The following is a 14,019-nucleotide window of genomic DNA, read 5'->3' as shown; positions in this document are numbered from 1 at the left end:
GGCCATTTGGGATAGACAATAAATGCTGGCTTTAGAACACTCAAGATTCCAAAAAAAAACTTTAAAAAATTAAGGTAAAATATTTCCATCCACAAGAGATACATATATTAACATTCAATTTCAACATAAAATGCTATAAAGTAACCTCAGATGTTGGTAATTTGCAGAGACCTTCTTATATTGGAAGAGCAAGTTGACTGATCAAAACTTAAAAATCTGGACTATATCTACATATCAGTTTTGGTCTGTTCTGATATCCCTAACTAGCCAAATTGCCCGTGAAAAAGGCACTCACGTTGGTGGGAGTCACATATAGGCCAGATCTAACAAAGATGGTAGAATTCCATTAGTGGACTAGACGGATTTTAAAACAATCATGGTTGCCATAACTGATACTGTCCTTTTATTCAATTTTTTATTTGTTGTTTAGACTCTCCTGCTGCCCTGATAGAATTTGAACTTGTCTGAATCAATGGAACTGGTATCTGGATACTAATCCAGCAATTTAATATACAACAGCATTTTGTGAGCGTTCCTTGGATTTCTAGCATCTGCAGATTTTCTCTTATTTGTAATTTAATATACAATATTGCTGTACTAAAAACTTCAGTCAGGACTGAACTGAAACTTCAGAGATTAAACTCACCATCACAATATCTCCCTAAAGTTATAAAAACTTAAGATTTATGAAAATATTTTTACTCTGCAAAAACATTTGAAATTTTTCAGAAATGTATCAAATTTAACATCTCTGAACAGCACGTTCTGAACCCAGCTTTAGAAAACAGACACAGCATGGTGAGATAGAAGGAAGGTCCCATATTCAAACTCTGATTTATGCAATGGAGTGGCAATGAGCACATCTGATACAACTGCTGTTAATTTCCTAATCTGTGATTCAGATGGCTCTGTAAACATTAGTTCACTTGGGCATCTCGCCCCTTTTGATCAGAGATGCTCTGTCCTATCACTTCCCCCATCCCCTCTGCAGATTCATGACAACTTGCTTTCCTACTTTCCCATTTCGTTGTTTTCAAACTGAAGAACAATTACTTTTTCTGCGAGTGCTGCCTAACCTGAGTATTTGCAGAATTCTCTCTTTCATTTCAGACTTTGAGCACCTGAAATATTGATTTTTGACTTCACATCACTTTTGCTTACTTCATATTTTTGCTCATGGGTCAGAGGGGTGAGGATTTGGAATGATAACAAAGAATACTGCATTATTGGAGATGCTGCCCTTCAACTAACACACATTAAAGGCTATATTAACACAATTTTCAATTCGGTCATGCTGCATTTCACTTCACCCTCCAGTAACACTATAATTACCATTCACCCCCACTGCACTCTCATAGGCAATTACAGACGCTGGAAGAGGCCCAGTTCTGTGATGCAGATTTATCCATGAACTACAATGAAGCAAATATCACTAGAAAAGCACCTACTCTATGATCAAAATCTGTATGACCAACCAAAGGATGTCAGTTGACAACAGATAACAAATTAGTGTTAGAACAGGCTGTCTTACCATAGTAAATTTGAATGCATTTTTTTGCATTGTACAATTAACTTTGACACTGAAAATCTAAAAGCTCTTAGACTTCCCGGCATACAAGTAGAATAGAAAGACAATTAATATTAAATGCGGGTTAGTTCTGTGTGTACCCAGCCTTCACAAATCGTCATTTATCACTCTAAGCTCGATTTGGACATGAACAGTAGCTGTCATTTTTGCTCTGTGTTCTCTCACCGAAGCCAGATTATTGGTTTGAGCCCCAATTGCAGATGAACAACTTTAGGCAAGACTGTTGGTCAGAGAATGGTGCAAGATATTATCTTTCAAATGAAATGTTAAGCCTTAGTCTTGTCAACTATCTCAGGTAGGTGGAAATGATATAGCACAATCTTGATGCATTATTTTACTGAACTTGGCTCACTCCCTATCCATTCAGAAGAAAAACACCAGCTCTTGTTACAACCATATGATAACCCTATGCATTCAGTCAATGAAATAGCCTAACTGCTTAAACAAAGGAAAATCAGCAAAAGCAAGTGTAATCTAAAGAGAAAACTCTTAATAAATGGTAATAACTTGTTTAAAATGCTACTGAATGAGAAATAAACACTGGCTTTGTCAACAGGAATGGTTTTCTTGTATATAACAATCAAGGGCATTTTCTGCTTACTCAAGAGAGCAGTTAAGACCCTTAGCTATTTATTTCATCTGGAAGATGTACTAAGACAGTGACTTCCTCAATGCTGCACTGAAGTGCCAACCTAGATTATTGTGCTCTGGAATTTGTTCTCTTTGAACCTGAAACTAGCTCGCTGAGCAGTAGGAATACTGCTGGCTGAGCAGAAACATTTCAAAATGTGTTTGTTTGCACAGTTGGTAGAGCAGTGCTGAAAAGCACATATTTTATTCAAGCCCATATACCATCAAATTCCATTTGGCAATAAACTATAGTATTGTAGTAACAAATCAAGATCAGAGTGTTCAAACTGAGATGCTTAAATTGCAGAATAGATCTTGTGTATAATTTATTATCAACTGCCCATAATAGCTGATGATTGATAGTGGAGAGCAAGTGTCTTAGATTCTGTGTATTATTCTTTGCTGAAAGTCCTGGGACAATAACCACGTGCATTTTTCAACTGTGAAATATTGACCCCCAAGATTGCAAAACCATACTTCTCACACTGGCCCAACACAAATTACAAAGTGAGATGCCCCACCTTATAAATTCATCATTTCAAATGAAGATACATATATGAGAGATAGAGGGAAGTAAACGGCACCATGCTGAGGAGGTGCAGAATTAAGAATTGGCAAGCATGTCAGTTTTGTTTAAATATGAATCGTAGGTATAAAAGACGTGCTTTCCTTATCTCTTTGATAAGAGGGGCAGCAGTGTAAATTGCAGACATTTGACTGTTAGAACCTATCTAAACAATTGTGTGGTGGATTTTTGAACACCAGGATGAACACCCTTAATTAAACTGGTCGGCCCAGTATACAAATGATATAGTAGCATTTTGCTTTACATACCTCGAAGTATACGTTCCTCGTGGCATCGAAGAAAGTCCCAAATTCGAACAGTGCCGTCATCAGAACATGTGGCAAATTTATTATCCGTAGGTGAGAAACTGTTACATGAAGACACACAGTAGGGGAAAGATGTCAGCATTTAACACGAGCCGAACAGAGCCCAATCTGGCTCATTCTCATATAAGTGTTCTGTACAAATGGATCCAGAAGTTAGCTAGAATAACCACAATGCTTTAGCCTGGAACCTCACTTAACTGCTAACATGGGAGTGCATCCTCCATTAGGAGAAAACAGAAATTGATTGACAGAAGTCTTGTTACACAAAGCTTCACAGCAAGATTTTTCTCCCCGTTTCCAACAGATTTATTTAGATTATTTAATATTTCTTAATGAAGAATTCTGAAATATCATCAAACTAACTCTTGCTGGAGACAAGCATGTTGAGCCAAAACTCCCACTCTGCACCCAGATGTAGAGCTCTGGCCTCCCAGAGTTGAAGCCATAACTATGGCAGGTCTAAGGATGAGGCCATAACTACGACGGGTCTCCCAAGGATGAGGCCATCACCATGGCAGGTCTCCCAGACTTAATGCTCCAGCTGGCATTGGACTCCCCAACATGAAGCCCCATCTACAGCTGCCCAGCCAGACACAAAGCCGTGATGGTGATTATAATTATTTATCACCCATAACAAAAATTACTTAATTGTGAAAATTCAGAACAAGGACATTCCACTATCTGTTTTGTTAGATCATCCATAACTACATCAGACTCCAATGAAATTTACAGTTGGGTACATTCAAGCGCCTTGATTGCAGGTGTGCCCATAATCAAAGTTCCACCATGTTAAAAACCCTTAGTTTGCTGAGCTTTTGCAATGCCATGGATAGTGCATACACTTCCACATAAGGTGATAACTACAGGATGAATTAACACTGGCTACAAATGTATACTAAGGTTTGCACAGCAAATCTACATAAAATTTGAATCCATACATGAATGCTTTTGCATATGGCAGTAATGGTAAATAGCTCTTTCTCATATCTGTCTCATCATCAAAGCAATGACCCAAGTATATCATTCACAGAAGCAAAGGAATCAGGCGTCGCTATAAAAATATATGTTGCCAACAGAATTTAGCTAGAGTAATGTAGTGGGTTAAAGGAAACCAGCAAAATTCTATTATTGTAAAACTCAGTTTCAAAAACAATGAGATTTTGTCAATTAAATCAGATTAGTTAAGTTGTGATTTTTTATGACTTGTGAAAGGTGTCTGTAAATGTGAAATTTAAAGGTATATTGCTGTACTGAAAGCACCAGATGTTAGAAGATACAGCTTCACTTAGCCACACCAAGCATAAGTATCACAGTGTTGTACAGCTGGGCACCAACAGTCATAGCCACATGAATGCTGTTGCTAATAGCTACTATCTGATCATGAAGGTATTTATGCTCAATTGTGCAGTATCCCTGTGCTGCCATTTGGTTCTTCTAGCATGCTGTGTCAACAGACAACAGCCCGATAATCAGAGCATAACCAGGATGTTAATCTGTCAGCACAAAAATTTTGAAGAACATTTCAACTCCTGGCATTGATGGAAAATCCTTTTGGCCTTACTAATTGCTCATTGACTTGTTTTGGTCCACTGTCTAAATAGATAAGTTATAGTATTATCTGGTGATACTAAAATGTGTTCAGTGACACGACATGCTTAATGTAACGGGTACACAGATGAAATGGGATAAAAGATTCCTAAAAAAAATCTGCTGCTCTCCAATGAAATCAAACCATAAGCAAATGTTACAAGCTGCAAAACCCCACCACTTAATTTTACTGCTTTTATGGTGAAAACACTAAAATGATTTTTAAATTTTATCATTTTGAAGTTCTTCAATCTCAGTTGTCACTGGTTGTAGATGGATGTCTGTGATCTAGTATTTATTTTTAATTCCTCCATAGATCACATCATCTGGACCCTGGTGACCACTTTACTTTGGTGATGCAACTGGCTTTATTTCTGAAGTTTTAACCTTTATTCAGTTTTAGAAAAAAAAGGAAATACTTTATTTAAAATGTCAAATCTTGCTTTACAAAGAACTCATAAAAGGAATACTTGTACACATTAGCACTGCAGCAAAACTCTGAGCAGTAAAGCATACTGCCAACATCCACATTTCTCAAAAATGGCAATGTATCCATACCACACCATGGTTCTATAGTAGACAATGTGGTTCTCTGCATAAATGAGGAAACAAATAAAAATATTGAGCATAAGATCTGAGGCATCACTCCCAGGGTTTCATAGAAACCATGCACAACTTCACCTAGAATACATTGAAATGACAATATATTTATACCAATCCCTACAGAAAACTGCATAGCATTAATCCACCTGGCCTCTCTAATCGCCTCCTTGTGAGCTTGGAACATCTTCACATTGTTCATGTTGGACTGCCAATACTTCACATATCCACCATGGTCAGCTGTCAGCATCCACATGTCATTATGAGACCAGGTCATGGCTCTAACTGGACTATCATGAGCCTGTTGAGAGAGGAAAAAAATGCAGAATACATTCTTAAGATGCTTTACAAACATTAAATTTCCACTTAACATGAAATGAACATTTATTTTGTCTAAAGCAACAGCACTTTAGTTGCTAGCTTTTAGAATACTTGACCAGCCTAACAATCTAATAAGCTCTTGATTTGTGGCTCAGTACACCAGGACCAGCCATAAACATTCACTGATATTTCTCTGAATCTGCTTGCACATGGGTCTGATAACACTTCAAGATAACATAATACGAGGCTATTCCTACTGTTGGAAAGGGTATTTGAAGGCATCAGTACTGAAAATGGAGAGAGAGAGCTTTTGGCATCTGTCGGCATTTGACACTTATGCTCAAGAGTAGGCATTGCACTCTTACACTTCTATATATTATCACAAATCAAACACCAGCAACGATGACCTCAAACTAACAACATGTAACCCTGCTTAAAAGCCAGGGTGGCTTGGTGACTTTACCCAATGCAGATATGGTACAGAGGTATAATTTCTGAATAGAATGTCATTTTTAAGTACTATGGGCAAACTAGATGTAACTACTAAAGTCTAACAACCAAGGTTAATCGTCTCAGAGCAACATGAATAGGAAGGAAAAGCAGAAAGTGTAAAAATTAAATGCAAACTGAAGAGCATGGAAAAATAGTAAATACTCATGATCTCCAAGAGAATCACAGATTAAGAGCTGATGTTATTAACATGATCCTGGACAAGGAGATCATTAAGACAAAACTTCCTGATGTTTCACTAACTTGTTTTATGAAATCAAAAATATTTACAACACTCAATAAAAATATGGTACTGGACAAATCTATCATTCCAGGTAATTGCAAAAGGAAGAAACCAATTTAACAGCTCATCGCTGTTAAGAATCAACTACTTTAATAGGGAATGGACTGTGAGTAACAATACTGAAGTATATCAGGAATTTAAATAGAGGAAAAGTTATGGATTAATCAGTCAATGATGGAAAAATCTTAAAAATATGGAGATGACAAATAAAAAAAAATTCTGTTTGCATTGTTGGCATGACTACTACTAGAACTTGAAGTCATTAGTGCTGGTGTAGTTGGAACAACTGAAGTGTTCAAACAAGACCTTTAATTTAACTTCATGAGTGATTGTCTAATAATTGCTTTTACTTTAATTGTGTCCACAGCAACTAAACAGTACTATTGAATAATGTTGATAACAAAATGTCCAATTCCATCATGCAATCAGATACATTGGATGAATTCTTCCACTCCAGTTCTGTGATATGCAACGTCGGATCTGCAACAGTGGGGCAGATGGCGTCTGACATGGCAGGCATGTGAGTGGATACATGGTGTGCTCCTGACCAGAAAGAAGCATGCATAATTGATGCCACAGTTTCCCTGAGGTCAGGTTTACAATATCAGGTTGGACCACCAACAGGTAATAGTATCAGGTAAATTTACAATGAGAAACCTTCTCTATCTTTGTATATCTGAATAGCTGGGCAGAAATTTGAAACAAGGTGCCAAACTAAATGGACAAGGATTTGAAAATGTGAAAAACTTACACACACACACAGCAAGGGAGCAAGTGCAATATCACTGGCATTTCTGACAAAAATAACCCAGAATAACTGTTTAAGGTCACTGGATACCTCCCTAATCAAACAAGATAGTTTTGTTAAGTACTACAACTGAGAAATGACTATTTGTTCAGCAATGTAAGGATAGATCTGTTGAAATCCACAAAAGACGCTTCATTTCAATGGAAACATTAGAAATAGAAATTTGTTGCTACAGCACAGGACACATTATACAACTCCATTTTTACTCACAAACCTTTCTCTTTTCCCTATCTCCCACTTCATACCTGTAAAATAGTTTCAAAATTAAATGTCAGCCCATTCCAGAGAGTGAACTCTCCACTTGAAGCACCAGTAACTAAACGCCTTCCTTCAGGAGTCCACTAAATCAGAACAAAAACAAAAATTCACACACATAAACAAACAGCAAGCAAAAAAAACTTGTACAACTGTCTAACAAAGGAACAGTCCCTGCAATTCCAGGATTTCAAACATTTTATATGCCCATCACCGAAATAGGTTTTAATCATAGTGCTGAACAGAGATCATACAGTTCTGTGCAAAAGTCTTAGGCACCCCAGATGTTTTATATACATTTTGTTTTAGATGTTTATTTCTTGTCTTCTGCATTAGTGTCAGTAGAAAAGAACTTCAGGTTTCTAAACATTCATTTTCCAAAAAAATTAAATGGTGCAGAGTAATATTTGTATTTATTTAAAGAAAGTAACATTAAATATTAGACCACTTTTCAAATAAAAACTTGATTACTTTGTAAGTATATATAGGTACATTACTCTTGTTTCAGATGGCACCTATACAAAGCCTTCAAGATATAAATATTCCACTGCAATTCAACCTCAAAGCTGAAACCCACCCATCAAATGAAAACAAATACATGAGCTTGGGAACACACCTTAACAATAAGAATGCACATGTTTAATATTGCAATGCAAGCATGATCAAACTTAAATGCCAGGCAGCAGCTTACATAACATCACATTCAGATCTCATAAAGGTAACAGCTACTGTCAAACCTAAAATTTTGCTGCCAATGCTAACACAGGCAGAGAAAGGGTTAATTGAACTGAAGCAGCATGGAATAGCTGCCATCACAACATTGACGAGGTTTTCATTAATAACACAAATGAAATGAAATGAACAAAAAAAATAAGGCATTTTATGTAGCAAGTGTTAATACATTTTTTAAGAAAAGACAGGTTAAAAGTAGCATTGAAGTTGAGTACTAATGATGTCACTGCATGGCAGTAATTAGCAAGATAAAATGAATAACAAGGGGAAATTTAAAAACTTTAAAACCGCATTTTGAGATCATGATCGATACATGTGGAGAAGTAAACAAAAATAGAGGCAATAGAAAGTTCCAATGGTGCAATGATGACGGCTCTTGCAAAGGAGATTGCGATGTTTCAAAAACTGGGTAAAGGTGTTTTGGAGGCAGAAAATTGTACTTGTGTGGAACTGGAGACCATCCTTATAACTACAAAGTTGCTTTAGATGGTTTACACTGTTTACCAGCTCCACAACTTTTATGAATCAGAAACTGATTAAAGTCAACCAATTCCTTCATTGTAACAAGGAACCTAATTAGACAAATCTCTTTATGGATGAATGTACAAGCCATGGCAAGGCCAAAAGATTCACAACTCAAATGTTCTTTCCTTGAGAACTTACCCTGACAACAAACACCGGACACTTCACTTTGTTAGTTGAGGTCCGCACAAATTTTGTTGTTACAGCATTCATTGGATTGTGCAGCATTCCCATGGGCGGCACCAGCTACAAAATATATTGAAGACACAGATGTAACACAATTTTCTCTTTAGAATGTGGAAGGATCAATTAACAAGAGCCAATGACAAAGGCAAAATCCCTTTAAACAAGGAAACCAGTAACACAAAGATAATCAAGCTTCCATAAGGTCATCAACAGAACCAACCCAACATCATAAATGACTAAATCAATTCAATAGTACATCAAAACAGTTCAGATTATAGATAGCACTCAAACTGGTAGGGCTGAAAGGCCTGCTCCTGTGCTGTATAATTCTAAGACAAACAAAAACTGACAAATTAAACCATACAATTGCACAATATGAACTTCAATTTGAAATGGTCTTACCGATGTCGCCCATGCCCACTCATAACTATCAAAGAATTGTAACAATGTAGGAGATACCCCTTTCCAGCCAACACTGGTTCCCAGTTGAGCAATCCCTGTCACATTTATCCATCTCTTTCCCCAAAGCAATGCAAACTCTCTGATAAATGCCTAATCCACTCACTGAAGGCACTCACTGGTTCTATTTTTAACTTTCAAGGAGAAAAATAACTATTCTTTGTGTAAAACATCCTTTTATTCGCATTACATCCTTTATCCTTCCTGAGACAGTCATGATCTCTTACATCTCCATCAAATTAATTCTTAAACTGCTTTGTACCAATGAGAACAATCCTAGTTTCCCCAGTGTGACAGCATAGGTGAAGTCCCTCAACCCTTAGCCCCAATTTGAATTACACAGAAAATATACTAGGCTGCATGAAGATTGGTACAGGCAACCATCACACTGCAGCACTTCGAGTTGACAAAAATATGCCTTCATGGAATGTGTGTGGAAAAAGAAACACAAAATGCAAAAGAAAATTTGCACTCACTCGTATGGTAGGGCAACACAATTTGGACAAGATGTTACATTACTTCAGTTGGCAGTCACAGGTGATCCCTGCTTTGCCACAACTTATGCAGCCTAAAGACATGTTAAGTCAGAGCGCAGTGCTGCCATGCTCTTCATCTGCCAAATATAGTCTGACATGCTGCACTGTGGGGAGCTGCATCATACACAACCTCCCGAAAGTAATCCCTCAGCCTTTACTTTATTTCCACTAAGTCACCATATTTTAACCTACTACCTTCATGAACTCCTTCTATACCACCTTTTTGCAATGAACCCCTATTCTCCAATCCTAACGCTTTTTCTGATATCCCACTTTCAAAATCCATTTCTAATCTACAAGTTTTGTCATAGCTATGACATAACTCTGCTAGGTCCTTTCGTCATTGCTAATGAAATGATTTTATATGACTTCAACTGGACCAGCAAATTTGTGGTTGACAAGACTGGAGTGCAGTGGACCATGAGAATGGAAAGCTTGCAAAGTGATATGGACCATCTGGGAAAGTGAGCTGGAAAATGGCAAGACACAGAAAATGGTGGAGGAACTCAGCAGGCCAGGCATCATCTATGGAGTGGAATAAACAGTCAGCATAAGGTGAGGTCAGTGGGGGGGGTGGGGGGGCATTAACTGGAAGTTAATCCAACATGGACTGACACTGCCTCAATTGTTGTGATGAGGCCACTCACAGATTGGAAGAACACCACCTCATATATATTCCATCTTGGGAGCCTCCAACTTGGTGGCAGAAACACTGATTTCTCTAGCTTCCTTTAATTTCTCACCCCCTCTCTTTTTCCATTCTTCATTCTTACCCCTTCCCTCTCCTCATGCTCATCACCTTCCCCTAGTGTCACTCCTCCTTCCCTTTCCCCCATGGTCTGCTGTCCTCCATTAGATGCCTCCCTTTTCAGCCCTTTACCATTTCCACCTATCACCTGCCAGCTTCTCACTTCATTGCCAACCACTCCCACCTCAACCGATTTCACCTATCACCTGACAGCTTGTACTCCTTCCCCACCTTCTTATTCCGGCTTCTTCCCCCTTCTTTACCAGTCCTGATGAACCAAAATGTTCACCATTTATTCCTCTCCCTAGATGCGTGCGTGTGTGCTTCGTTTCTTTGAATTTCCAGCATCAGCAGAATCTCGTGTTTCTGAAATGGAATTTAATGAATGCAAGTGTCAGGTGTTGCACCTTGGAAGCTGGTCAGGCACTGTAGGGTGTGATAGAACAAAAGGACCCGAGAATTCAGATCCATATTTCCTAGAAAGTGGCATTAAAGTTAGATATGATTGTACACTGGCCTTTGTAAATCAGGACAATGAGTACAGGAGTTAGGAGATTGAAGTTGCATTTAAAATGTTGGTGAGGCTAAATTTGGACGACTGCATGCAGTTCTAGTCACCCACCTACAGAAAAGATCAATAAATTGGAAACAGTGTAGCGATTTACAATAATATTACTAGAACTTGAGGGCCTGAGTTATAAGATAAGGTTGAATATTTTAGAACTTCATTTACTGCAGTGCAAGAGAGTCAGAGGAGATCTTACAGAGGTATAGTAAATTATGAGGGGTATAGATAGGGTGATATGCATACAGGCTTTTCCCCCGAGACTGGGTGAGACTAGAACTAGTGGTCAAAAGTTCAGAGTGAAAGGTGAAATATTTAGAGACTTCCGGTAGAGCTCATGGAGTGAAGTCGTATTCTTGACTCGCTCCATTACCTCTGAGTTTTTTTTCTTATGATCAGCTATATTTTAACTAACCATTAAGGCATCGACCTTTACAATACTTTGAAACAAATTGGGCTCTTCGATAATCGGATGTTTTTAAGGTCTGCTATGTCTAAGAATGGAAAAAATGGGAAAGACGGCAAAACTCCGGTTAGACCGAAAGGTACCGATCTTCCTCCGACTGAACCACCGGTGACCTTGAAAGCTATATCGGATCTAATTCAAAGGGAAATCCCAACCTCTATTACAGAACTGATTCGTTCGGAAATTTCAATTAATTTCCAGAAAATTGCCGATTCAATCGATAAGATACAATTATCTATTACGGAACATCAGTCGGCTATATCTAATCTTCAAAAATCCACGCAACAAAATGAACTCAAGATGGGGAAAATTGAAGAAACAATTACTATAATGAAGAAAAAACTTGACTTTCTGACCTTTAAAAACTCTGACTTAGAATCCAGAATGCGACGGCAGAATCATCGAATGATTGGTGTGCGTGAAGCTGTGGAATCTGACAACCCTATGAAGTTTTTTTCTCAACTTTTAAAAGATGCATTTCCTACTGTATTTCCTGACCAACCACCGTTATTGGATCGGGCTCACAGAGTTCCATCATACTCGTCAAAGTCAGATAAACCTCGACATGTCATCTTACGTTTTCATTATTTTCAAGACAAGGAGAAACTGTTTCGATTCGTTCGATCTGAAGGTTACATTGATTATTCGGATCTTAATTTCCGGTTTGTGGAGGATTTCAGTAAACCAATTAGAGATCAACGGGTTCGTTACAGATCTGTGATGTCGGAACTCTACAAGATGGATTTAAAACCAGCACTGCTTTACCCAGCACGTCTAAGGATCCGTACGTTAGATGGAGCCCTCCGTTTTTTTGAATCTCCATCGGATGCCCAGAGTTATCTGGATCAATTTTCACCTTCAACATCTTAATCGTAATTTTTAACTATCTCCATTTGATCGGAGGTTGTGAATCTGTCGGCCTTAATTTCTTTTGCATTATATGGGCAGAAAAGTTTATTTTTGATTAATTAATATGGCTGCTAAACTTTCTTTCTATCTGCGTCATTCCTTTCTTTTCCCCCAGGGGATTCTGGGTGGTTATTCCCTCAACGTCATTCCACATATTTCCTTTGAGGCCTTAAATTTTGTACTTTTTAAATCTACTTTTTTTTGTAGGTTTTCATAGCTAGTTTATGTTAATATTTTCATTTCTTTTTTTGTTTATTCATAGGGTCTGGGGTTTGTTGCGGTTTTTTTTTATATTTTCTGGCTTTTTCTTTGTTATATTAAGTGCTTGTTTCAATTGATTTACTTTTTTTATTCTTTTACTGTTTTATAACTAGCTGATCTTTTTTATATTTACACTTTTTTTTAGGGAGCGTCTATCGGAAGTCATGGAGGTAGTTTTAGTGCTTCTTTCTGGCTGGTCTGTTTTAGATTTAGCCTTGGGATCATGGGGTGGCGGGTGGTGGGAGGGGCTTCACATTTTAGTTTCTTTCTTCTTGGGCTATGTACACTATTGAAGTATTGGTTGCGTTCTCCTTCCCGATATCTCTTATTTGTTCTGTTCCCTTTCCGGGTTCGTGGGTCGAGCCTATCGTCAATCCTCCTTTTTGCGGGTTGACTTTAGGGTTTATGGAGTCTATTATTAATTTTGTCTCCTGGAATACTAATGGTCTTAACCATCCTATTAAAAGGAAAAAGGTTTTAAAGTGTTCCGGAGACTTAAAGCACAAATTCTATTTTTACAAGAGACCCATGTGTGGAGGGGGGACAGACTACGTTTTTTTAAATTCTGGAAGGAACAACAGTTTCATTCGAACTCTAACGCTAAGATTCGAGGCGTCTCTATTTTTATAGACTCCTCAGTTACTTTTATACAACATGATATTATCTCTGATCCGAATGGTAGATTTCTACTGGTTAGTGGTCTACTATTTAATAAAAAGGTACTTTTGGTTAATGTTTACGCTCCCAATATGGACTATCCAGAATTTTATAAATCATTCTTCAATCAGTTCCCAAATTTGAATGAGTTTTCATTGATCTGGGGCGGAGATCTTAATACCTGTTTATCTCCAGCTTTGGACCGTTCGGCTCCTCTACGGATCTTACCTAATAAATCTGCAACTTTGATTAATTCATTCCTCTCTGATTCTGGGTCGACGGACATTTTGCATCCTCAGGAAAAAGATATTTCTTTTTTTTCACATGTTCATCATTCCTATTCAAGAATTGATTATCTCTTTATTGACTCTCGTCTTATTTCTTCAGTGATTAAATGTGATTATGACTCTATAACCATTTCGGATCATGCTCCACTTAAGCTTTCTATTAAAATTCAGGCCAATACACAAAATAATAGACAATGGCGTTTTAATTCGCTGTTGCT

At 37.7% G+C, this 14,019-nt stretch overlaps 1 protein-coding gene across 2 annotated transcripts in view; it reads right to left on the bottom strand.

Moving 5' to 3' along the window:
* The window catches only part of wdr33 (WD repeat domain 33), a 158,762-nt gene that overhangs the window by 102,344 nt on the left and 42,399 nt on the right, over positions 1–14,019 (bottom strand). For both annotated transcript variants that reach the window (XM_063046180.1, XM_063046181.1), the window contains exons 4-7: positions 8,869–8,973; positions 7,464–7,559; positions 5,446–5,597; positions 3,053–3,150 (exon numbers count right to left, since the gene is read on the bottom strand). In XM_063046180.1, coding sequence (XP_062902250.1) covers positions 3,053–3,150; positions 5,446–5,597; positions 7,464–7,559; positions 8,869–8,973 — 451 coding nt within the window. The remainder of the gene's footprint in view (positions 1–3,052; positions 3,151–5,445; positions 5,598–7,463; positions 7,560–8,868; positions 8,974–14,019) is intronic.

The sequence above is a fragment of the Mobula hypostoma genome, chromosome 4, assembly GCF_963921235.1.
Source record: "Mobula hypostoma chromosome 4, sMobHyp1.1, whole genome shotgun sequence".
Classification (NCBI taxonomy): Eukaryota; Metazoa; Chordata; class Chondrichthyes; order Myliobatiformes; family Myliobatidae; genus Mobula; species Mobula hypostoma.
The sequence above is the reverse complement of the archived record's forward strand: the minus strand, read 5'-3'. Positions and strand labels throughout refer to the sequence as shown.